General features: G+C 46.3%; 8 protein-coding genes across 14 annotated transcripts; 5 read left to right on the top strand and 3 right to left on the bottom strand.

Annotated features, from left to right (window-relative positions):
- Positions 1 to 604: 604 nt before the first annotated feature.
- On the top strand, positions 605 to 1,316 carry LOC117137995 (general odorant-binding protein 99a). The gene is made up of 2 exons (XM_033299782.1): positions 605 to 725; positions 796 to 1,316. Exons 1-2 carry the CDS (start codon positions 681 to 683, stop codon positions 1,180 to 1,182), a joined length of 432 nt encoding a protein of 143 aa, XP_033155673.1. The 5' UTR covers positions 605 to 680; the 3' UTR covers positions 1,183 to 1,316.
- Positions 1,317 to 1,837: 521 nt separating this feature from the next.
- On the bottom strand, positions 1,838 to 4,339 carry LOC117137992 (polyadenylate-binding protein 2). 3 transcript variants are annotated; one of them, XM_033299778.1, is made up of 6 exons: positions 4,249 to 4,339; positions 3,609 to 3,827; positions 2,951 to 3,352; positions 2,657 to 2,790; positions 2,524 to 2,594; positions 1,838 to 2,060 (listed from the first exon to the last, which is right to left on the bottom strand). In XM_033299778.1, the coding sequence occupies exons 2-5, from the start codon at positions 3,717 to 3,719 to the stop codon at positions 2,552 to 2,554; spliced, it is 690 nt and encodes a 229-aa protein (XP_033155669.1). In that variant the 5' UTR covers positions 3,720 to 3,827; positions 4,249 to 4,339; the 3' UTR covers positions 1,838 to 2,060; positions 2,524 to 2,551. The 3 variants fall into 3 exon arrangements, with proteins under 3 accessions (XP_033155669.1, XP_033155668.1, XP_033155670.1); XM_033299777.1 differs by having other exon boundaries at positions 4,023 to 4,303; XM_033299779.1 differs by having other exon boundaries at positions 2,524 to 2,591; positions 4,023 to 4,301.
- A 72-nt stretch (positions 4,340 to 4,411) lies between these two features.
- On the top strand, positions 4,412 to 5,147 carry LOC117137994. The gene is made up of 2 exons (XM_033299781.1): positions 4,412 to 4,520; positions 4,586 to 5,147. The coding sequence occupies exon 2, from the start codon at positions 4,673 to 4,675 to the stop codon at positions 5,123 to 5,125; it is 453 nt and encodes a 150-aa protein (XP_033155672.1). The 5' UTR covers positions 4,412 to 4,520; positions 4,586 to 4,672; the 3' UTR covers positions 5,126 to 5,147.
- A 21-nt stretch (positions 5,148 to 5,168) lies between these two features.
- On the top strand, positions 5,169 to 6,462 carry LOC117137990 (snRNA-activating protein complex subunit 3). Its single transcript, XM_033299774.1, has one exon. The coding sequence runs from the start codon at positions 5,189 to 5,191 to the stop codon at positions 6,320 to 6,322; it is 1,134 nt and encodes a 377-aa protein (XP_033155665.1). The 5' UTR covers positions 5,169 to 5,188; the 3' UTR covers positions 6,323 to 6,462.
- LOC117137991 lies at positions 6,338 to 8,266 on the bottom strand. The gene is made up of 2 exons (XM_033299775.1): positions 7,554 to 8,266; positions 6,338 to 7,491 (listed from the first exon to the last, which is right to left on the bottom strand). The coding sequence occupies exons 1-2, from the start codon at positions 8,102 to 8,104 to the stop codon at positions 7,020 to 7,022; spliced, it is 1,023 nt and encodes a 340-aa protein (XP_033155666.1). The 5' UTR covers positions 8,105 to 8,266; the 3' UTR covers positions 6,338 to 7,019.
- A 291-nt stretch (positions 8,267 to 8,557) lies between these two features.
- LOC117137987 (coilin) lies at positions 8,558 to 10,780 on the top strand. 2 transcript variants are annotated; one of them, XM_033299772.1, is made up of 5 exons: positions 8,558 to 8,756; positions 8,812 to 8,897; positions 8,952 to 10,231; positions 10,294 to 10,497; positions 10,555 to 10,780. In XM_033299772.1, the coding sequence occupies exons 1-5, from the start codon at positions 8,622 to 8,624 to the stop codon at positions 10,692 to 10,694; spliced, it is 1,845 nt and encodes a 614-aa protein (XP_033155663.1). In that variant the 5' UTR covers positions 8,558 to 8,621; the 3' UTR covers positions 10,695 to 10,780. The 2 variants fall into 2 exon arrangements, with proteins under 2 accessions (XP_033155663.1, XP_033155662.1); XM_033299771.1 differs by having other exon boundaries at positions 10,291 to 10,497.
- LOC117137989 (nuclear pore complex protein Nup50) lies at positions 10,704 to 12,771 on the bottom strand. Its single transcript, XM_033299773.1, has 3 exons — positions 12,450 to 12,771; positions 11,216 to 12,393; positions 10,704 to 11,154 (listed from the first exon to the last, which is right to left on the bottom strand). The coding sequence occupies exons 1-3, from the start codon at positions 12,673 to 12,675 to the stop codon at positions 10,816 to 10,818; spliced, it is 1,743 nt and encodes a 580-aa protein (XP_033155664.1). The 5' UTR covers positions 12,676 to 12,771; the 3' UTR covers positions 10,704 to 10,815.
- Positions 12,772 to 12,835: 64 nt separating this feature from the next.
- On the top strand, positions 12,836 to 21,222 carry LOC117137984 (arfGAP with SH3 domain, ANK repeat and PH domain-containing protein). 4 transcript variants are annotated; one of them, XM_033299765.1, is made up of 13 exons: positions 12,836 to 13,558; positions 16,114 to 16,186; positions 16,264 to 16,409; positions 16,478 to 16,818; positions 16,883 to 17,325; positions 17,411 to 17,846; positions 17,909 to 18,389; positions 18,450 to 18,569; positions 18,714 to 19,467; positions 19,523 to 19,599; positions 19,706 to 19,753; positions 20,016 to 20,201; positions 20,265 to 21,222. In XM_033299765.1, exons 1-13 carry the CDS (start codon positions 13,430 to 13,432, stop codon positions 20,460 to 20,462), a joined length of 3,432 nt encoding a protein of 1,143 aa, XP_033155656.1. In that variant the 5' UTR covers positions 12,836 to 13,429; the 3' UTR covers positions 20,463 to 21,222. The 4 variants fall into 4 exon arrangements, with proteins under 4 accessions (XP_033155656.1, XP_033155653.1, XP_033155657.1 ...); XM_033299762.1 differs by having other exon boundaries at positions 18,630 to 19,467; XM_033299766.1 differs by lacking the exon at positions 19,706 to 19,753 and having other exon boundaries at positions 12,837 to 13,558.
- Positions 21,223 to 21,942: the final 720 nt, after the last annotated feature.

Genomic DNA, 21,942 nt, shown 5'->3' with positions numbered 1-21,942 from the left:
GGAAAAGTAATTGAAAATAACAAAAATTAAATCTTTTTGATTTAAATCCTTATTCGGAATAAATTCTTAGTTTTTATATATGATATATGATGATATATAATGATATATAGCCTTCTCTCCTGCTCTCTATTTAAATTAGGAAATGCGTTCTCTTGGAATGCTAATGTTAGCTCATCATATAGAAAAATGAATATAAAACCACCTTAACCAGAAGTAAATGCCATGTTACTAAAAAAAAATTTTAATAAATTTTGCTTCATAAAAATTGTAAATACACAACTAAGAAACATTTTATCGAGAATATGTCTGCTGAACAGCAGTAAAAACCCAAAACTGCATTCTAATATTAAGACTAATTTTAAGACCTACTGCTAGTATCCCTACCAGCTCATCAATCCTAGATATCATTTTCATATATCAGATAATCCTTAATTTCTCGTCTCCTCAACAACCTCGACATTATCAAAAAATTCCATAATGAGATTTAAATTACGCCGGCGAGTGCAACTCAATTGAGCGACACTCAAAATCGCCCCACAGTTGAGTGCGACATACCCACATTGAGCGGGGCTCGAAGGTATAAAAGCTGGAGCAGCCCAGACCACAGTCAACAGTTTCCTCCGAGCGAGCATTCAGTCCTCACACAATCTATCGAAGCAACCAGAAAAACAAGATTCACCATGAAGAACGCTGTTGCCATTCTGCTGTGCGCCCTGCTGGGTCTGGTAAGTGTTGCAAGGGGAGAGAAGCCGATGGCAGCTAGTAATCCAAATCCGCACGCTTGCTCCTCGACAGGCCTCCGCCTCCGACTACAAGCTGCGCACCGCCGAGGATCTGCAGAGCGCGCGCAAGGAGTGTGCCGCCAGCAGCAAGGTGACCGAGGCCCTGATCGCCAAGTACAAGACCTTCGACTATCCCGACGATGACATCACCCGCAACTACATCCAGTGCATCTTCGTCAAATTCGACCTGTTCGATGAGGCCAAGGGCTTCAAGGTGGAGAACCTGGTGGCGCAACTGGGCCAGGGCAAGGAGGACAAGGCCGCGCTGAAGGCCGACATCGAGAAGTGCGCCGACAAGAACGAGCAGAAGTCGCCCGCCAACGAATGGGCCTTCCGTGGCTTCAAGTGTTTCCTTGGCAAGAACCTGCCCCTCGTGCAGGCCGCCGTCCAGAAGAACTAGGAGTGCAGCGCAGTTCCACGTCAATTCTAGAAGCGCAAGATCAATCAACACGCCAGCAAAGCGGCATTTTCCGCTCGGGCTCTGCAATCCTACGATTGAAATAAAACCATATAATAGTGCTTTTGAATGAAGAATGTTCTGTTTATTATTCACAATATTTCTAAAGTCTGGAAGAGAGGCAGGTGGTGGTGGTGGCAGGAATCAAGCTGTTACTCGCATCCTCAATCCCAAAAACCTTGTCCCGCCCAAAGGAAAGGCATTGATAGCTTGTTTAATTCGATTATATTTGTCTTCATCTTTTTCGGTTTAGTAAATTCAACTTCTTTTCTTATCTTCTCTTTACTCTATATATTTTTTTGAATATATAAATTACGCACGCTTTTTTTTTAATATATTTTGTTGATTTACTTCTTTCCCAAGAGTCTTGTGTTCTTTTGATTTTTTTATTATTTTCTTCCTTCTTTACTTGCTTTTGCCATCTTTTAACTTCTTTTATTGGGGTTTGTGTTTCTTTTGCGCTTCTTTTTTATATACTTATTGATGTATATAGTTTTTTGTTTTTTAAATCAACTTCTGGTTTTTCATAATCTTTTTTTTTTTTTGATGTTTTATTGAAAATTAAAATGTGTGAAAAGGGGGTGTTTGGTGTTGGGTGCTTCAAAAAACATTATAGCCAAGTCAAGATATTCGTTTTCCATGTTGATTTTTTATTATTTTCGAGGTCTCTTCTTTTTCGCCTGTTTTCTTGCTGCGGATGCATTTTTTTATTGAAACGATATTTTTTCTGGCGTTTTCTGTTGCGATTGTTTTCTCTTTTTTATTTAGCAAAGAAGTTTGGCAATAAAATAATGTTTTTTGAAATTATATTGTAAAAAAATCTGAAATCAAATAGTTAATGGATTAAAGACGAGAGTCGGTAAATTGAATGCAAGCATTAAAATAAGTCCCAATACGCTGCGGATGAGAGCAAGCCATTCCCTTAAAGGTTTCGGAAAGTTATTCAGTCTTTGACCTTAAATTTGATTCTTTTTATTCCCCCTAATGATCCATCCAGCTGTGCAAACTAACTCCATTTAGCTCCATAAAACTTTTCTATTTTCTAACAATTTAATTTTGTTTTTGATACAGCAAATTAAACATTAAACGACGTGCTCTTTGGTTTCATAAATTTCAAGAAAAAAAGAATATATATCTAAATATAAAAGATATCGGTTTAAAGATTACTTTATGTAGCCCACATAAATCGGACGCCACCCCCACATATCAAATTTCAACAATCAGTCAGTTTCAGTCTCGTTCGTCTGGGTTTTTAAAGAGATCAGTTCGAAATTGTCAACTTACCTTACTAGGGATTTTAATAAAACAATAATCAGTAAGGAGCGTAGTAATTGGCGCGACCACGGTAACCCCTTCTGGAACGAAAGACAGACCGGGATTAGCTTGATCCAATCGGGATTTTCCAGAGCCCACTTACATTGCTCGTCTGGCGCCTCGGAAGGTGGAGTGACAGCACGCCCGGGAGACACGAGCTCCTCGACCACGGAAGCTGCCGCGTGCGAACCGGTTTGTGGTGGAGAGTCCAGGGCGGTTTGTGCGCTTCGACATTACCTGGAAGCGAATAGAGAAAGGATTAAGCTAAAGTCAACTCTACATATGTGTCTCAAAATTGCGCTACGTAAGAACCATAGTCAGATCTTTTAAATTTCTATATATGTATCTGAGAGTTTAATAGGTAGCAGGTCTAGCAAAAAGAGCTTCAGATACTCACCTTAATTTGACGCCCTCGGAAGAGGGTTTCGTTCATGGCCAGTGCCGTCTCGACGAACTCCTTGGATCCGAACTCGATGTACGCGAATCCCTTGGGGTGCCCGTCAGCCTTGTTGCAGAGTATGGTTACTCGGTTGATGGTGCCGCATCCGTGGAAGTGGGCCTCCAGTTCCTCGGCCGATGCGCCGTAGTCCACATTGCCCACATAGACGGACCGCGTGTCGATTTCCTGCTTCTCCTCAAGAGAAAGCGGAACTGTGGCCAAGCCGGTGGTGGACCCACCGGCCATTTGTTTGTCCACCTCCGACTGCATCTGCTTTATCTTCTCGGCCTCCTCCTCCATCTCCTTGACGCGAGCCTTTATCGCCTCCAGTTCCGGGTCGATTTGCATGCTGGCCTCCTCCTGGCGACGCGGAAAAGATGGAATTTAGTGGTATTTGATTTGGAGCGATGAGCAAACGCCCGAAACCACAGCAGACAATGGAATGGAGTGGCGGCGCGAAGTGACGCTCTGAAAAAGGCAGCCATTGCTGCGGCTTTCGGCTTGTATATCCCCCAAAGCTTTGCGAGCTTTTCCAGGGAATTCGGCGGGCTTTCGCAGGGCGTGAGGCCAAGAAACTGGTTCTTGGGCACTGTCAACAAAGGCAAATCCAACTCACCTCGGTCAATGTGGCGATTTCTGTGGCGATCTCAGCCTCTTGCTCCCCGTTCGTCTCCTCCAGCGACTCCAGGAGCTGATCCTCGTTCAATGTGATATCTTCATCGGCCATTGCTTTGGATTCGGGTTTGTTTACGTCTGCTACAAAAGCTCGGTTTTGTTGGCGCAAAAGCTTCCGGCGTGGTACACAAAACGGCAGTTGTCGTAACTATGTATGTAGCTGTCAATGAGAAAGGGGCGGCGAAATTGAGCATAAAGAGCGTAAAACTTTAAGAGCGCGAATTAAGAGTGCATCATGCAAATGCAGTGAAAATCCAGGCCACAAGTAAATAAATTCAGGCTCCGGACACCTAAATGCCTAGTTGTCACTGTGTTCACCCTACGCCTGCTATTTAATTAAACACACTGTTCTTACGTTTAATATATGTACAATTTAGGAGCTCGTTCTGCTGACGTTGAGTTCGCCCAAAATGGCTGCCTGTGAAAACACACGTACGCTGGGTTGCTGTTTTTTGTTCGAAAGTCTACGTTTTTACAGCCTTTTTGACTTTGTTGCGCGCCGCACTACGTCCACTTATATATTTATTTATAAGCTTAATAATTTATTATTTACTAATATTTACAGTTATACGAAAACGTACGTAGTTTTTGACACAAAATGAAACAGTTTTGTGTTCGCCTCGTTTTTACCGATGACAGTTCTGTACAGTCTTCGCCTCGATATGTTGTTTGGTGGTGGGTTTACCTATCGATAACTGCCGGTATTTAAGCAAGCAGTTCTTTGGATGATTATAATAATAGTATTTTCGCACCACATTTTAAATTTACCATAGAAAGGGAAGAAGAGGAATGTGGACGCATATATCTAACAAGGTTTTGTAAAAGGAAATCAGGCGTGTACAAAAAAGACAAAGTATGTTTAAGGACGTCATCTATTGCGAAATAATGCCAACTAATTTATAAACTGCAAAACTATAGCTTGTGGGTTACATGGAACCGGTTTAACCATCACATAACAACATCACATCAAACAACAACACCCATGCATAACGATAAAAGGGGAACATGAATGATTCCTCCGATTCGGAGTACGAGGACACAGAGTACCTGGTATTTGCGGATTTCAAGAACCACATCCACCCGCATCAGCTGAAGCACGAGGACGCGGCCATTAAGGTCATCGGAATCGAGAGTGACACGCCTATGGCGGAGGTGAATGGAAGCATCTACCGAGGACGCTACGAACATTCCGTGGGAACCAACGTGTTCTTCGAGAAGGAAAAGGACAACCTGGCAAGTGATCCGCTTTTTGAGTCTGTGTGCCGCCAGCGGTACCAGTACGTGGACAAATCCACCAAGGTGATATCTTTTGAAAGGGTCTACGTGGACAATTTGCACCAGGAGGTAGAGAAATCGGCTGAGGCTGAACAGGACGAGCAGACCGAGCCAAAACCAGAATCTCTAAAGCTAAATATAACCTACAAGGAGGCTATTAACAAGTTCGGAGAAGATCACTGAGTGTGGAGAGCTGAGTGTAATCCTCAACAGAAAACACATTTTCAAGGCATACCCCTTAGTACCATGGATAGCACCTATATGACAACGAAGCCAGCTTTAAACCTGCGAGACTTTCTATCCGACTATCAAAATAAGATATCCGGTACTGCAGACGAAGTGCCCTTCTTTCTGCAAACAAACCCAATACTTGTCGACGTGTCTGATAACTGTTCCCTGGACTTGATCGAGTCCACAGACGACAGCTCGATTGCAGTCTTCCAGCCCGCCGCAGACAAATGCCGCCCAACCTTTTCTCTGCCACAGGAGAACCAGCATGTGCCCTCCACATTTACGGCACTAAGCCAGCACAAGGACAAGTCCCGTAAGTGTCCCTTTGGACGCACCCAGTACAGCCACAAACTGAATCCGCCGCCGACAGACGCTCCTAACCTCCACCTCGATGCTTGCGGTGAACTGGAGCTAACCGTGCGTGTCTATCGACCACCGCGAGCCTACCATCGCGGGTTTAAGGTGGAGATTCCCGTTTTCGCCGAGGAATTCGTATGTCTGGGCAGCAACTATCTGACCGAACTGCGGGACAAGATCAGCTGCGTTTGCAATGGAAAACGCTTTGTCGACATCAGCGACGATCCGGATGCACCGTTGCCATCCATTGACACAAATCCCGGTTACTTCTTCATCAACGACACATTCTACAACGACCAGCGCAATCCGAACAATCCCGACTATTCCAAGACCGTGTTGCAGTGGGCGGCCAGAGCGAACGGAGTGAACGGAGAAACGCTTAAGGTGGAGAGTATGGAGGGCAAAAGATTCATCGATCTTACTGTCAGCCCCGGGTCACCGCTACACTACCTGCACCACGGCAATTGCGAGCACCTGTTCGTGATCTCCCAGATCGAGGTGCTAACGCCGCTCAGTAAACGGCCAGATCGCAGCCTGTATCCCTATCCTCACGCCTTCAGCACCTTTAACCGCAGGACCTGCTATATGTGCGGCATTCGCAGCTATAGCTTCATCGTGAACCAGTCCCGGCGACAGCTGCACGATCCCTCCTACCTGTGCCGAAGTTGTTTTCTCAGTTTCTTTTACGTGGATGGTGTCAAGCTGGGCCAGTTCAAAGCCTATCGCATGTATGACCATGTAGAGCTGGAGGACGAAGAGGAGGACGTTAAAGAACAAAATCTCCCCTTCTGAATAAACATGCAGATGTGTGATTTTTTCTTTATTTGCGATCTCCTTTGACTGCAAGATCGCTCAAGGAGTTGATTGATATTTTGTTCTTGTAAAATATTCGTAGATAGATTTAAATAAAATACATACACGTTGCAACAAGAGTAATTGGCATTGAACGTATTCGATTGCCGTAAAGCTGCCTAAATTCCATGCAATCTAGATTAGCAAAAAGTTAGTGTCCAAGTTAGGAATACAAAAATGCAAACAACGTAAATAGTACGATACATCTGGCTTAGAACTAACGTTAATACATATATGCAATAGTTCAATGTTTAAAAATTTGTTTAAGGATTTGCACACTGTGGTGCAGAGTATAGACTTGACCAGGACCCATATAAAACAAACCAATAGACTAAATATGGCAAATAACATAATACATTATCCTAGACAAGATACTAGTACTAATGGTACTTAGCAATACAATACAGTAAAATTCTGTGCACTGGGATTCCGGCGTGCACGTGAAGAGAGACTGTGCGCTTAGTTACGGGGGCGTAGAAATGCATCAACAACATATTGCCAATCCGACCAACAAATATCATTACGAACAACTGCAGGCTGGGATTCCATTCGCCCGGACCTCTTTGGTGTACGCGCTTGCGTTTACTTCAGTGTTAAAGCTTTGACCAGCGGCTTCTCGACGGCGGGCGGCGGATGCCTAGCTCTGGAAGACCAGCTCCCGCTCCACCGACAAGTACTCCAGCATCTGCGCCGGCACTGGCAACTGGGCCAGCTGTTCGCGCGACATCTGGCGCTGCAGAACGCGGCGGCATAGGTCCTGCAGCTTGGGCATGTTGGCGTACCGGCTTAACGGGTACTTGAGGATCACTGGAAACGGTGGCTGCATCTCGTTGGGAACCTTCACAAAGCACACAAAGTTGTCGTTGGTGCAGCGGTGCAAGATATCTTCGATCATCTCCACAATGGACTCGTACTTGAGTTCCTCGAAGTGCCAAAAATTGTCGCGATATTCCAGTCGATAATGCAGGGTTACGTTCACAATCCGAAAGCTGAGCGTGAATTGGGATCCGCTGGTTTCCGAGTCGCGGACTAGAAACGACCCAGTCGGCTTGTCGCTCAACTGCCGCTGCGAATCGCGCCTGGAGATCTCACCCCAGTACCACACTTGGCTAAAAACAAACAAAGGGCATGAGTCATCGATCGTTGATGGACGGAGAAACACGGCGCTTACTTGAGCATCTCGGAGCAGGCCTTGTACATGATCTGGTTGGGCGAGTGGGCGTCCTCGCGTTCCAGCCACTTCTTCCGGATAAAGCGCAAGTAGTCGTGTGTGAATGGTAGCGTGGGCTCCGGACAGATGGCCGGCGTAAGGAACTCGTAGGTGGCATCAGTGGTTCCGCCGTCGTCGCAGTCGCCCATGGAGTGCCAGTTTCGCAGGGAGCTGAGCCCTTGGCCAACCTTCCTTCGTAGTCTGGCAAACACGTTTCGCTTGTCCTTGTCCCGCCTTCTGCGCAGAGTTCCTGTGCCCGTGCCTCCATTGCTGCAGCTGGCCATGGAAGAGTCCGCTGCCTCAAGGACGCACACTTCGTTGTTGTTGTTCTGGGATCCACTGGTGGAGGCGGATGCAGACACGGCCAGCGCCGAGTCTGACTTCTTGCGCCTGGTCAGCGAGTGGAACCAGCCCTTCTTTTCCTTCTCCCTGTCCCTTGCGGAGTCACCACCGCCAGTGAGCGCCTGACTCCGCTGGCAGCTCTGGTTTTGACTCTGGTCGCCGTGGCTCATTTTGGAGTGGAGTCGGATCGGATCGGAACGGAACGGAACGGCGTCCTCGTGGCGGAATTACATCATTTATCTAATTCGGAGCCGTGATTAATGCCTAACTTTATTGATAAGAACTATTTGTTTTCGTTGTACACAAGAACTGTCTTATCGCTATCGGTCGTGCGTACCTCGTAAATGCTATCGATAACATTGGGGACTTTAAAAAAAAAGAGGCAAAGCTTTGATTTATTTATTATTACAGCTCTCTGCCTTAGGCATTTTTAAAACTAACTTAAATTATTTAAAGTAAAATCTTGTTGACTTAAATATATTATTTTCCATATTGCAATTGTTTAATATTAATGTAGTTTGTCATTCAAATAAGCTCAATTTTTATAAATCACTATGAAAAAATTACATTCATTTTACAGAAAAATAAACACATCGATTTAACGATAACGAAATCGAACATACTTCCATCTCTAGTCATGTTAGCACATTTTAAAATAATTTTAATCGTAAGAAAACTAAGTCAGAAATGCGCCAATCCAGCATGAAGGTGGATCTATCAAACTTTTTCAAGGACGAACGACGAAATTCGTTGGTTTTCATCGATGCAGCATGGAACAACATCAAGGACCTCCAGGACCACATACAAAACCTCTTCAGCTTGGCAAGATTTTTAAGAATCTCCAACTGCTAATTATTAATAAATTGCATTCCAACAGAAGGACATAAGTTTGCTCACCGCAGATGGATGCTTTCTGCCCCCGAGGGAGTCTATCAAAGTGCTGAACTCTGCCGAAGGACTCAAGTAGGTGAGCTTATTTCTTTTTACCTGCTACTTCAGCATATTCATCTCTTGCAGAGCCTTTCGGTTTGCCAGCCATGATAGTGATACATTTGTGAGCCCTGCTCCTGTAAAATCCAGTAAGAAGCGCAAGAATCGATCCGTCGAGGAACAGGTTCACCTAACCGCCTCCACTCCCCTCCGACCTTCAAAGCGCTCCAAGAACCAGAACAACTCAGAATGGATCAATATTGAGGAAGATCCGTCTTGTGTGAGAAAGAAGGAGGTTCTAGATAAGGCTCCTGGACCTTCTGTGCAGTCAAAGCTCTTCATAAACAAGGGCACTCCAAAGGCCCCTGAAACTCAGACAGAAGTTTCTAGCATGTCAACGAACATCGAGACAGAGAACAAGGAATCTGCTCCTCAGATTAAAAAAAAATCCAAAAACAAGAAACCGCCCAAATCGCCCGAGGCATCTGAGCAGGTACAGAATGAACCTGCTCCTAAGAGTGTTTCTCGATGCACGCTCAAGGAGAGTAAAATGTCAGAAAGCAAGAATCAAGATATTCTATCAGAAAAATCCGGTGTGGTAGCGCTGCAGGAAGACGAAACTCCAGAGGAGCAGCAGGACAAAACACACTTGGCTGTGGACCAAACTGAGAAGGGTCCTGGCATTGCTGGTAGCCTCCCATCGATCTCGTTCCGCTCCCCTCTCTTGGAGATGTCCTTTAATGTTCCGCGCATAATTCCATTTCCCACTAAAAAAAAACAAATTGAAATTCTGGAATATATACAACTTAAGCCCATCAGCCCTCGTTTGTTTCTGCAGAAAGGGGTTAAGAGTGATACGGCTAAACAATTCCCAAGCAATGGGAAGGATTCAACTTTAAAGCTCGAATCCATCGCCACTTTGCATGACGAAGAATCTCCAGATGTAAAGGATAAAAAAACTGTTTCAGAAGATATAAAAACAGCAGTTGCAACTTTTTCCGAAAACATCATTGAAACATCAACCACTCTTCCGGAGGCCATGGCAGCAGTTGAATCCGCTTATCTGGACAATTCTACTGAGGCTGAGACCACTATTCCGTCCGAAGCTGAAGCAACTAATCCACTTGAGCTTACTGATTCATTTCTGCAGAACAACACATCTATGGAAAAAACACCCAAAGTCGAAAAAATTTTGCCAGATGACGAAAATGCATCTCCGATTAAAAATAACGTTGATTCGAAGGATGTAAAAACGGAAAAAGTACCCATTTTTGAGGAACAACTAGTATCCGATTCCGACGACGATGTAATGTTGGTAGATGACTCCAATATCGACGTTACATGCGACGACTCTGAGCCGATTCCAGGTGAGATCCGAGACATTAAAATGGTAGTTCTATGCTTATGAGTGCCCTTCACATCTTAGTAGTACAAGATAGGCAATCTTTGGGCATTATAAGGAACCTACTGCGGACTGCAACTCCGCTCACTAGCCTGCCGTCCAGGGGCGATACGGTTATATTTAAACTGCTGAAGATTAAGGGAAACGCCAAATCTGGCTCAACCGAATTTATTGCCGGGAGATGCACTTACGTCAACCGGCGCACCAAAATTGTAACAGTGGAAACAATAAGTAAGCGACTATCAATTTAAATTGTATACCCGAAACTGACCTCGTTAAAATTTGTAGCTTATCCCCCCGAAATCGGTCGCATATTGAGTCAATATTATATGAGTGGGTTGGACGAGTCTTCTGAGGATGTGCGTACTTTAAGTATTCATCTTAAAGATATGATTGAAGCCAAAAGCATTATACCCACAATCGACTGATTATCATTATTGTATGTACGTTCTTGAGTTCTATTTCCAGGGTTTTGTACATTTATAGCTTTCAAAATACAAACGATTAAACAACATCTATATGTACGAATTCATATTAGTTGTCTATCCTCTACTTCATGTGCTCCTTGATCTTCTCCAGCAAGTCGTCGGCTTCGTCACCGTTCTTTACGCGCAGCAACATCGATGTGGCCTTGGAGTCCTCTGGCGTGGGCACGCAGACCATCAGCACATTGTTCTTACCCATGCGCTGGCAAGGTATACCCTTGCTAAGAATAAGGTTGACCAGGATGTTGCCCAGATTGGTGTCGGCGCGGACTAACAGTTGGGTCTTTTCGGAATCCTTGACAGGTTTCAAGTACAACGTGCCCACGCCACGATCGCCAAAGTCCTTGTCTTTCTTAATGAATACCTTACACCGCTTGGAGTATACAGCGTCATCCTCCACAACCTGTTTGGAGTAGAAGTTACATTATATTTCTCTTCGAAAAGAAAATTCTCTTATCATTCACCTGTTTAAACTCGACTTTTGGGGGCGTATCCTCTTCTTTTTCCTCCGCTGACGCTGCAGCTTCAGCTGGCGGATGAATGTTTCCGAGAGAGAAGGGCGTGGCACTGTTGGTGAAGGAAAAGCCCTTTGCGCCGTCTCCTGCTCCTTCAGGCGCTTTTCCGAAACCTGCAAACAACGAGGTGCTTGGCTTGTCGTCGTTGTTACTTTTCAGTCCGAATGAAAAGCCATTGGTCTTCGGTGCCGAGAAGTTAGGCTCATCCTTTTTGGTGGTCGTATCCTTAGCTCCAAAGCTGAAAATGCTGGACTTAGGGGCATCATCCGATTTGGCTTCTCCAGTGCGCTTTGCTGTCAAACTGAAGATACTGGAGGAAGACGACACTGGCGCAGTGGACGCTGCCGTACTACCGAAGGAGACCAGTGGTGTTGTGGTCGTGGTGGTTGTCCCACCACTGGTTATGGTGCAGTTGGGTTTCTTGGCTAAGGCCGATACGCTGGCGCCTATTGGCGCGCTTGGCTTGCCAAACGTAAACGTAGCAGCCGCTTTTGGTGGCGACGATGCACGGGACACCTTCGCAACTGGTTCTTCAAAACGGGCTTGTGCCATTTTGGATTTCGTGGAGTTCGTTCTGGCGCTCTCCTCGTCTTGCAGGTCCTTTAGATGCTCATCATAGGTTTTAAACACTGGAGTCAGTATGCAGTAGGGACTTTTGCCAATTTGGTCCTGCAAGAATTTCATGACGGACCGATTCAGGTCAGCAACGCATTCGCGGTACTCGGAGGTCTCTATGGTGGATGCGAGGCTAGTGCTGCTGCTGCTGGCTAGTGGCGTTTTGGCTTCGCTGCTCTCCTTCTTGGCAGATGATATGTTGCCAAATATCGAGGTGGTCGGCTTAGCGCCATCGACGGTACTTGTTGATTCCTTGGCCGGCGAAGGAGACGGGGCCGTGCTGCTGATGCTGGCGGTGCCGAAAATGCTAGTGCTGGCAGGCCTATCGGCCGTGTTGCTGGGGCTGGCGGTGCCGAAAATGCTGGTGCTGGCAGGCCTATCGGCCGAGCTGAACCCAAACGAGAATGCAGACTTTTTTGGCTCGCTGCTGGAGGTCGTGGCTGGAGCTGGCAGATTGGCCAGGAAGGAGAAAGGCGAACTCGCGGCTGCGCTCGCAGCCGGCTTGCCGAAACCTAAAAGCAATCGGTGTGAGCAAGTCCCTCAGGTCGGATCAGGTTTGATAGCTTACCGGAGAATCCGCTGAACACGCTTTTGGGCTGTGCAGTCTTTTCTTCGGCGCCATCCTCTTCAGCGGCGGACGATCCACCGGCAATCTTGCGGCGCGCCTTCTTGATAACGCGTGTCTTTAGCTCCTCTTCGGTGGCCGTGCGGAAGGTGCCGCGCTCCTCGGGTTCCTCCTCCACGTCCCAGTTTTCGTGGTTCAGGTTCGAAGTGGCTTGTCGCTTGCCAGCCATCTTGTTCTACTCTGTATTGAAAGTCAATGCAAATGCAGTGAAAATGAAAAAAACCGAATAAAATCCACACCGCGTTGCTGGCGGTCGATAAATGTTATCGCTACCTCAATTGGCCGACGAAACTGTGAGTCAGCGAAACAGGGCTGCTGCTTTCGATAGTATATCGATAGGGTAACAACAGCGAGACGCCAGCAGCACAAAATCGCAATAAAACAAAAGTATTAAATCACGCCTAAAGTTAGGTCGACCATGTCCAGTGCCGCGAGTCCCAGTCCCAGTAGCAGTACCAGTCCGAGTGTGTTCCTGATCCTGCCATGATTGCCGCGATTCCGGGTACTGCGCACTTCCCTCGCCCAGAGACAAAGTTAATTGTGCATCTCGAGTAGTACGAGCAGTACCAAAAACGCAGAAAACCGAAAAGCGAAAAGCAAAAAGCCAAATCGCATGAGGATGATGAGAACGCCAGTGTGTGGATATATGGATATAGTGCCAGGGAAAGTGCGACGAGCAACAACACAAATCGGGAGTGAACAAAGACGCAGAGACACGTACAGTGCTTAAAGGCGTTATCCTGGTAGTTTCTCAGCTATTCGCCGTCCCGCTCCCACTCCCATTTTGCTCCCGTTCCACGGCCTTGGGCGTGAGCTGGTGTGCGTGCGACTCGCGTGCGTTCGTGAGTGTGTGTGTGTGAGTGTGCGTGTGAGTAAAAGATACGCTGTATATACCAGGACATCGGGATATCCTGAGCAGCAAAATGCCGCCATCCCTGATTGCCGTGTCCGAGTTTGTGGAGGAGACGCGCTCCGACTACAGTTCGCCCACCACCTCCACCTTCGCCTCGCGGATGCCCGACTGCCGCCACACGATTGGCGTCCTGGAAGAGGTAAGTGTGTTGTCCAGGCAATTCCTGAGCCATGTTCCTTGTGTAGAGGCAGGTAGTCCAGACAGCAGACCATCTGTGTACCTACAGCCCAAGCAATCCCTAGTACAAGGTGGCCTATCCAGGTGGGTTTACAGGTGTGTTCCGGGAATCCCAGTCTAGGGGTCACTGAATTTAAAGGCATTTGAACCGCTGAAAATTACTTTACTGTTTAATGTTCAAAAACTAATATCTTTGTAGGCTAAGGAGAGTGAGGAATGTGTTATCATCATTACTTGTTTATTTCAATGGGCAAAAAATTCCGATCCATCTGCGCATAATGAGTAATAATTCTACCATAATTGGTTTTGCATAACAAAGTTCCTCTAATTCAATGGAATCTGATCGATGTCGGTGAAAGTGAAAACAGGAGCAAGGCGATACTGCAGCTAAAATGGCAGACGACGCCCCCTGCCAAACGGTGATGATTATTATTTTCCGGGGGGCTGCGGCGGACAGATTTGTAAATTGGCGCGGCGCCAAAATGAGGCACCGCCTGTTATTTTAGTGCGGTCTCTCTCTCCCGGCTGGCGCTCTCTCTGTCTGCCCGCAAGGTGGTTTTCCTCGATTCCACAAAAATAAAACAATGAAAATACAAAGTGCATTCCGGAACGTGCAAATGCATATGGAGCTAGGGGCGCAGGGAACTGGGCACCGAAGTGGGAGTGGCTGCCACATGAGCATGCTGCAATTTCTATATTTACTCAAGGCAGCTGTGATGTCGCCTCCACTTTCATGTGCATATATGTATGTAAGTACACGGATATAATACGCCCGCTGATAAAGCTAAGCACACAAAGAGTATTTTACGGCCGGAAAAAGGCGTGTGATAAGAGCAGCGAATCCGAGAACCACGGCTATTCCCGTACGGAAACATTCAGTCAGCTGGGGATATCGGCCACAGAAAACACAGAACGCCTAAGTGGAAAAGTCATCCATGTTGTCATCCGAAAGACCCTTGAGTGGGCCGGTTGTGCAATGTACACATAATGCTCCAATTCCCCAGGCTAATGCAGCGCCCGGCGAAACAAAATTAGACGATTTATTGGTCGGTCACGTCATGCCCGGTTTTTCCCGGAACTCTGGGCCGCCTTCTTGGACGCCACGTCAAACATTTAATATTTAATTTCGCTGATGGATTTTTGGTGTAGCCCAAGCAGCCCAGTGACCTCCATTCCCCGCCAGTTAAACGAATTTTATTTCATTTTTTTCAGCCAGTCTCTCCCATTGCGTGTTTATTATATTTGGAGCAGCTGTAAAACTGACTGTCTAAAATGAAATTTAATTTGGTGCGTCCAAGAGTTTCTCTCTGTGCCATTCATTTGGCCGCTCCACAACAAAGTGCTGCTGTAGCCTTCTTCTGGGGCTTTGACTTATTACAAATTAGCATCTTTTGTTATCAAAACAGCTAACTGGTCGCACAACTCGTCCAAAGAGCAAAACAAGTGGACGAATATCGTTAGCTGTTAGCTGGTTTTTGTTTTCGGTCTAGGCGTGTTGTTTGCATTCCCAGTAATTTGCTCAACCTCTACAACATGACTAATCTTCTCCAGCCGATGGCGGATTGCTAGGGGTTCGTTTGTCCCCAGATGTTTGCCACTCAGCGACTATCGCGTAGTATAGAATTGCAATCGCAAATAGTCAGGTTTCCCGGAGTTCGGTCTTGGCCGAACATCACATAACATTTAATCTAATCTGCAGTATTTATTGGGCAGTTGTTGGCTGCTAGCTCATATATCAGTTTCAGCAGGAATGTAAGCGATCTTTGCCGATTCCCATTTGATTCGCAGCCGTGTCAGGATCCCTGCGCCCCTCTCCTTGTCGGCTAATTCAATTTTGAACACAGCATTTTGAATTGGAGGCAATTGGGGAGAGTCATCGGGTCAATGGGGGAACGAACTCTTTCCTTCTCGACTTCGGAAATGTACTGAAATCATTGTTTATGCGATTCCGGTTTTGGCTTATAAAAAACTTTGCCGCATAAAACATTTATGCTGGAAAAAGGGGGTGTGTGTCGGTAGGGAAATTGCCTCGAATCTTTTTCACTTGCTGTCTTAATTGGTGCATGCGACTGCATTTGAAATGGGGCTGGTTCGGTTATTAAGTTTAATAATAGAAGTGACCTTGTCGTACATTTTCAATTAGCTGGTGCCATAAAATGTGAGGGGAGTATCGAAGGGATGGCGTTGGTCAACCGACCGACAGGCGAACTGAATACCTAATGCCGATATTGACGCGATTTCAATCTGAAAATATTGTTCATTCGGCGTCCGTCCAAGGCGTTTCCTCTATTGTGTCTTCCCATTTTTGGCTAAGCTTGGGAATGCATTGTGGTTGCTCATCTAAAGCACAGAAGGTGCAGGTCGTTTATTGAAACGCTAAATACAATTGATCGGTCTTAGAAATTTGAAGAATTCCCTCTATCAAAGCCTCTCCATGATGCGAAACAAACAACCCACTTTTATGTATTCCCTTTGACACCATGCTCAATTGATCACTGTAATAACTATCTCTTTCAGAGATTGGAGTTCGACCGGGAGGGTCTAACTAAGCTGAAAAAAGCGGTCAAGGCTATCCACAACTCGGGAAACAGTGAGTACATTCCCTGAGATACGATACCATTTGTTACTTCCTTCCAAATAATCTTTGCTTTCGCTTTTATCTTTTAGCCCATGTGGACAATGAGATGTTTATGGTGCGAGCTCTGGAGCGGCTGGGCGGCAAGGTTATTGAGCAGGATGAGCCGGACATCGGCGCCGCGTTCCTTAAGTTCAGCGTTGTCACCAAGGAGCTCAGCGCGCTGATGAAGACCCTGGTAGGCATCACGGTTTTGCAACCATTATTGTATTATCTAAGAGATAATTTGTTTACCCACAAAAACAGATGCAAAACATCAACAACATTGTGATGTTTCCGGTGGACTCAATGCTTAAGAGCGAGCTGCGTGGCGTGAAGGGGGACATGAAGCGGCCGTTCGACAAGGCGGCCAAGGACTACGAGGCAAAGTTCATCAAGATTGAGAAGGAGAAGAAAGCCCAGGCCAAAGAGGCGGGTATGGTGCGCACAGAGATCGACGCCGCTGTGGTGGCCGAAGAAATGGAGAAGGAGCGTCGACTCTACCAGCTGCAGACCTGCGAGTATTTGCTGAAGTACAAAGACATTAAGACCAAGACGGGAATCGAGCTGTTGCAGCACCTTATTGAGTATTATCACGCGTTAAGCAAGTGAGTACATCAACATAGTTATGCTATGTCCACAGATTAGAAGTAACATCTATGGTCTATGCAGCTACTTTAAGGACGGCCTACAGACGATCGAGCACTTCGGCACATACATCGGCGACCTCAGCGAGAAGCTGCATGAGATCAAGCAGAAGCAAGACGAGGACCGTCGCAGTTTGCTGGACCTGCGAACAGTTCTGCGAAGCACTCCAGATTTTGAGCGAGTTGACAATGTGCCATCGTCGGAGAGCCGAAGTGGGGGAGCTGGTTACTCCCTCCACCAGTTGCAAGGTGACAAACACCACGGCGTCACCCGGCAAGGCCACCTTCTCAAGAAGAGCGAGGGCAAGGTGCGTCGCGTGTGGCAGAAACGACGATGCCGGGTCACCAGCGATGGTTTTCTTGACATCTTCCATGCCGACGAATCGAAGCCGCCAACACGCGTAAATCTGCTCACCTGCCAGATTAAGCCGGTGCCGGATGACAAGCGCGGGTTTGATCTTATCAGCTGTAAGTGAAGCACCATAGGACTTGTAAAGACTTGGTTCTCTCATCCCTTATACTAATATGATCATTGTGCTCTTCCCTTTTGCAGACAATCGTCCGTATCACTTTCAGGCGGAGGATGAAGGCGATCAGAAGGCATGGATGGCAGTCCTGGTGAACTGCAAGGAAAAAGCTCTTACCAAGGCCTTCCAGCACGCCAATCCGCAGATGAGTCCAAGTCTGGTGGAGTTGCAAAAGACTGTGATCCGATATGTACAGCTACTGCCGGGAAACGATCGGTGCTGTGACTGTGGATCGCGTAACGATGTGACCTGGATCAGTTTAAACTTTGGCATTCTGGTGTGCATTCAGTGCTCTGGGGTGCATCGCGATCTGGGCGTGCACCACTCGCGCATCCAGAGTCTTACGCTGGACAACCTGACGACGGCTAACCTGCTGATCGCTCGTGCCATGGGCAACAGCACGCTGAACGACATTATGGAGGCGAAGCTGGGAAGGGGGAAGCTTCAGCACGAGAGCAGCATGTAAGTGTTATTGGCATGGTAGCGATTACTTCCAAGTGCTTAGTTTTAATATGTTTTTGCAGGGAAGAGCGCTACGACTTTATCCGCGCCAAGTATGTTGCCAAGCGCTATGTCATGCGCACCTGCTCGGATGACAACGACTTACGGTGCGACTTAGAGCAGGCTGTGGTCAACGCCGACATGAGTCAGTTGCTCCAGGTGTGGGCGGAAGGAGCGGATCTCACTTGCTGTCTGCCCAGCTCTGATGCCGGAGAGACGGCCCTCCATCTGGCCGTGCTGCGCGAGATGGGATCCACGCTGCACATAGTCGACTTTCTCATCCAAAATATGCCGCCCAAAGGTCTTAACAAAGCCACCAACCCGGCTGGTCTGCTGGATGTGACTGGAAAGAATACGGCCTTGCATTTGTGCGCTCTGCACGATCGGAGGGAGTGCATGAAGCTGCTGCTCCGCTCTGGAGCGGACTATGAGCTCAAGAACTCACAGAACAAAACAGCTCTGGATATTGCCAAAGAAATGGGACACAATAGCTGCAGGGAGCTCGTAAGTCTCTTAATATGCATCCACTCGAATCAATATTAATCAGCATTCGTTATCCTGCAGATTGAATGTGCCATTAAGCGGGAGAAGAGCGCCTTCGACCACATCAACACTGACTGGAATCTGCCAAACGAGGACGGTTCCACGGATTTCAGCGACGATGAAACAGTCATCGATGAGCGCGTAAGTAGCACATTCCGACTAGCCAAGTTCTATGCTGATCATTTTTCGGTTTACTTGCAGAAATCCCGTTCGCGTCCCCCCAGTTTTGCTGGCGGGGACTCGCCCGTTCTGCGCTCTCGTTCTTCTACTTGCGACTCCATACAGTCCAGTTCTAGTCCAATCGCCAATTGTCCGAGTCGGCAATTTACTCTACCCTCCGGTCTGCCAAGCTATACGCATTCTGCAGGGACTTCACCCAAACAGCACATAAGCGTGGGACAGTATCTGGGCAGTGCTACCAATGTTGGAGGCAATGGGCCCGGGAATGGTGGTTCAAGTCCCAGTTCAGCCTCCAGCCAGAGCGTTCGTGCGGCGCGAAACAGCTTGAATATGCAAAGCGATCTGGGGGGTCATGTGACAGGTGCTCGGAAATCAACATCTACGGCCAACATGAATTCGCTGAAGAAGCGTACAGCCCCAGCACCACCGCCCGGGACATTGGGCAGCGCTTCGTCCAGCTCTTTTTACGGGACTTTGCCTCATCCTCCAAGGCATTCGCAAAACTTCGATGCCAGCGACATACGAGCCATTAATCACAAGAACCAGTCGCTGGACGTGGCGTATGGCACGTTGCCGCACCTTCGGAGCGTAGAAAGCAGTCCCAGGGGCGGAGGAGGATACGGGTATGGAGTGTCCCAGGATCCAGGAGGATCCGGAAACGGGAGCAACAACAGTCTAATGCCTGCCATGACAACCTTCGGCCACAAGCGTTCACCCAGCGGTGAGTCGCTCAACAGGAATATCCATTTAGCGGGCGCCAAGCTTGTTCTGCCGCCCACCGGGGAGTTGCCCACGCTGAAGCATGTGGACAAATCGGCGTTAACCAGGCCAAAGATTCCGCCACCAGGACCGCCATCAGGTGAGTGTCATACCAGCCAACTAAATTGCAGTGTTTTTAATATTCTGATCGACAGAGCGTGAAATATCAAACGGACAGTCGAACGAGAGCATCAGTTCCATGGACGAGGGTCCAGTGGCGCCTCCCCGTAAGGTAAGTCCCCCAAGAACGTTTAGTGGGTTATGAAAAGGTCCTGTAGATCAACACCCAAATCTTTCTTTGTATTTGATCTAATCCGCACTCGGAAAACAATTTGCAGCGCAAGCAACACATCACTCAATTGAGATGCCAGTCCAGCGAGGAGACGGTAAATGGCAAGCACCACCGCTCATTTGCACTTTCATACAATGTTTGACAAGCGAACTACGCAATTTAATAGTTGTTCTTGCTGTTGCAGTTGTCGTTTCTCTAATAAGTGTCTCGCTTTGTGCATCTCTCAAAAGCTCTAACCCTTTCCGCCCATACCTACAAATTATATCGAATCTATAATTTTCAATGTTCAATTGTTGTTGCCGTCTATGCCATTGTAATTATCTCCTTGCTAATGTTTTCGCTTTGAAATCTTTCAGCTGGTTAATCAGTCGGCCAATTTTCCCGACTACGAGTCCTGGCATACGGATATGGACAGCTCCGGTGGCGGCCTAGATCACTCAGCCGAGTCGAATGTGTCCTCGAGCGACAACGACCGCCTCAACTCATCGCCGGACAATCCGTCGAAAACCGGTGGCACTGGGCTGGGCGGAAAGTTCCACTATGTAAGGGTTTTAATTTAATATCCTTGGTTTTTATTGAAGAGATATCCATATCACCATTTCCAGAATGGTCAGCGGCGGTGCCGAGCTCTCTACGATTGCGTGGCGGACAACGATGATGAGCTGGAGTTCAAGGAAGGCGAGATTTTGATCGTGCTGAACGAGCGCACCGACGACGAGAACTGGATGGAGGGCATTATTGAGGGACAGCCGGCGAGGAAGGGCATGTTTCCCGTCAGTTTCGTGCATATGCTGCCTGATTAATCAATCCCCTGTTTGTGCTGAGTGCTAGAGTGTGGCTGCGCGTGATTGTATATAGATATATATAGATGTGTGTATGCGTCTTTTAAACTCTAATGATATATAAAACAAGTTTTTATTTATTACGACTATTTTATCACAAAGCGTTTGACTATTAATTTGCCTAAGACTAAACATGTAAACGTCTCAAGTAAGTTACTCTTAGCTTAGAAGCCAACTACTCATTTACACTTGTATTTCAATCAAAGCCTTTAAGTAGCGATCTTGCTGTGCATTTCCCGTTGGCTTCCTTCCAAGGTTAGCGCTTTAATAACTGAATATGTCCTGCAAATGCTGTAATTCGTACCATAACTAGATCTAACTGTATCTTAGCCTAAAACGCTGTGCGCAAAAGTTACTCAATGTCAGAAGAATTGTCGGGAGATAAACTCATGTATTGTATGCTTGTACTTTATGCTGCCATAAACAGATACTAACGATATCCACACGGGCCCGACCTGGTCGGGATCTTGGTTTTCACTCGAACTCTAAAGTATTCTAAATCTGTTGTTAATGGTTTGACGAAGAGTTTATAAAACAACGTTGCAAGAAATATCAATTTAACCAAACCCAAGCCCAAACTATCCCTGTTGCGGACAAAATTATAAAGAAATACGAGCATATTCTGCAAAAAGGAGAGCAAAAGCCCTTTGTACCTAGAAGTTGTTACCAATTAAGTACCCAATATGTATAAACGTATCCAAAAATTACAAACTGCAAGATATCAATTGTCGAGATTTGCTTATCACATATGATTAGTTTGAAAATTCAAAGTGTATATAATCATTTTTTTAAGACACTGCACACCTTTTTCTTTTTACTCATTTTGTATACACTTTTCAGTATTTATTTAGCAAAACCTTAAAGCATATTGATATTATATGTAAGTCAAATAAACGGAAGAACATAACGCTTATTACATATATACACATATATAAGGTTGTGTTTTTACCAAAAACAATAAGCGGTCGGATTTATTGTGTGGGTTAATGGGTATAGGCTAAATGATATTTATATATGTATATATATTTTTTTTTGCCGGCAGAAAACCAGCACTCGAATTATTTTTCAAAAATTCGATACTTATCGGAGGTTTGTTTTGGTAATAAGCAAATTTTCTTTCAACTTGCTTGCATCGTTAGGGAAAACGTAACTTTAAAAAATTATTAAAATGGGACGTGGAAAGCAGTGCAGTGCAGAAAAACGTAACATGATCAAAAAATGAACTTCTAAAGGAATATAATACAGAAATGTTGGTAAATTGCTTCAATGCTTCAATATGCAATGCAATCACCTTCTATGAGAAGCCCGAAACAAGTGGTAGAAAACAATCCTTTAGCACCATTCTCACAGCAACAAGGATCCATTTAAAACTGCTACTGAAAATAGCAATTAGGCACAGGGATCCAGCTTAATGGTATGGGCTTGTTTTTCGTAATACGGA

Source organism: Drosophila mauritiana, chromosome 2R (assembly GCF_004382145.1).
Source record: "Drosophila mauritiana strain mau12 chromosome 2R, ASM438214v1, whole genome shotgun sequence".
Taxonomy (NCBI): domain Eukaryota; kingdom Metazoa; phylum Arthropoda; class Insecta; order Diptera; family Drosophilidae; genus Drosophila; species Drosophila mauritiana.
Note: the sequence above shows the minus strand (reverse complement) of the source record. Positions and strands in the feature narration are given on the sequence as shown.

Excerpts from the sequence above, each read along its gene's own strand:
- LOC117137990 (XM_033299774.1), top strand. The coding sequence starts at position 5,189 with ATGGATAGCACCTATATGACAACGAAGCCAGCTTTAAACCTGCGAGAC.
- LOC117137992 (XM_033299778.1), bottom strand. The coding sequence starts at position 3,719 with ATGGCCGATGAAGATATCACATTGAACGAGGATCAGCTCCTGGAGTCG. Across the intron at positions 3,353-3,608 it reads AAATCGCCACATTGACCGAG|GAGGAGGCCAGCATGCAAAT; the intron begins GTGAGTTGGATT and ends CCGCGTCGCCAG. Across the intron at positions 2,595-2,656 it reads CGAGGCGCCAGACGAGCAAT|AAGGGGTTACCGTGGTCGCG; the intron begins GTAAGTGGGCTC and ends CTTTCGTTCCAG.
- LOC117137987 (XM_033299771.1), top strand. The coding sequence starts at position 8,622 with ATGCGCCAATCCAGCATGAAGGTGGATCTATCAAACTTTTTCAAGGAC. Across the intron at positions 8,757-8,811 it reads TACAAAACCTCTTCAGCTTG|AAGGACATAAGTTTGCTCAC; the intron begins GCAAGATTTTTA and ends GCATTCCAACAG. Across the intron at positions 10,498-10,554 it reads TGTAACAGTGGAAACAATAA|CTTATCCCCCCGAAATCGGT; the intron begins GTAAGCGACTAT and ends TAAAATTTGTAG.
- LOC117137991 (XM_033299775.1), bottom strand. The coding sequence starts at position 8,104 with ATGAGCCACGGCGACCAGAGTCAAAACCAGAGCTGCCAGCGGAGTCAG. Across the intron at positions 7,492-7,553 it reads GCCTGCTCCGAGATGCTCAA|CCAAGTGTGGTACTGGGGTG; the intron begins GTAAGCGCCGTG and ends GTTTGTTTTTAG.
- LOC117137994 (XM_033299781.1), top strand. The coding sequence starts at position 4,673 with ATGAATGATTCCTCCGATTCGGAGTACGAGGACACAGAGTACCTGGTA.
- LOC117137995 (XM_033299782.1), top strand. The coding sequence starts at position 681 with ATGAAGAACGCTGTTGCCATTCTGCTGTGCGCCCTGCTGGGTCTG. Across the intron at positions 726-795 it reads TGTGCGCCCTGCTGGGTCTG|GCCTCCGCCTCCGACTACAA; the intron begins GTAAGTGTTGCA and ends GCTCCTCGACAG.
- LOC117137984 (XM_033299762.1), top strand. The coding sequence starts at position 13,430 with ATGCCGCCATCCCTGATTGCCGTGTCCGAGTTTGTGGAGGAGACGCGC. Across the intron at positions 13,559-16,113 it reads CGATTGGCGTCCTGGAAGAG|AGATTGGAGTTCGACCGGGA; the intron begins GTAAGTGTGTTG and ends TATCTCTTTCAG. Across the intron at positions 19,468-19,522 it reads GCCACCAGGACCGCCATCAG|AGCGTGAAATATCAAACGGA; the intron begins GTGAGTGTCATA and ends TCTGATCGACAG.
- LOC117137989 (XM_033299773.1), bottom strand. The coding sequence starts at position 12,675 with ATGGCTGGCAAGCGACAAGCCACTTCGAACCTGAACCACGAAAACTGG. Across the intron at positions 12,394-12,449 it reads CGTGTTCAGCGGATTCTCCG|GTTTCGGCAAGCCGGCTGCG; the intron begins GTAAGCTATCAA and ends GATTGCTTTTAG. Across the intron at positions 11,155-11,215 it reads CAAAAGTCGAGTTTAAACAG|GTTGTGGAGGATGACGCTGT; the intron begins GTGAATGATAAG and ends TACTCCAAACAG.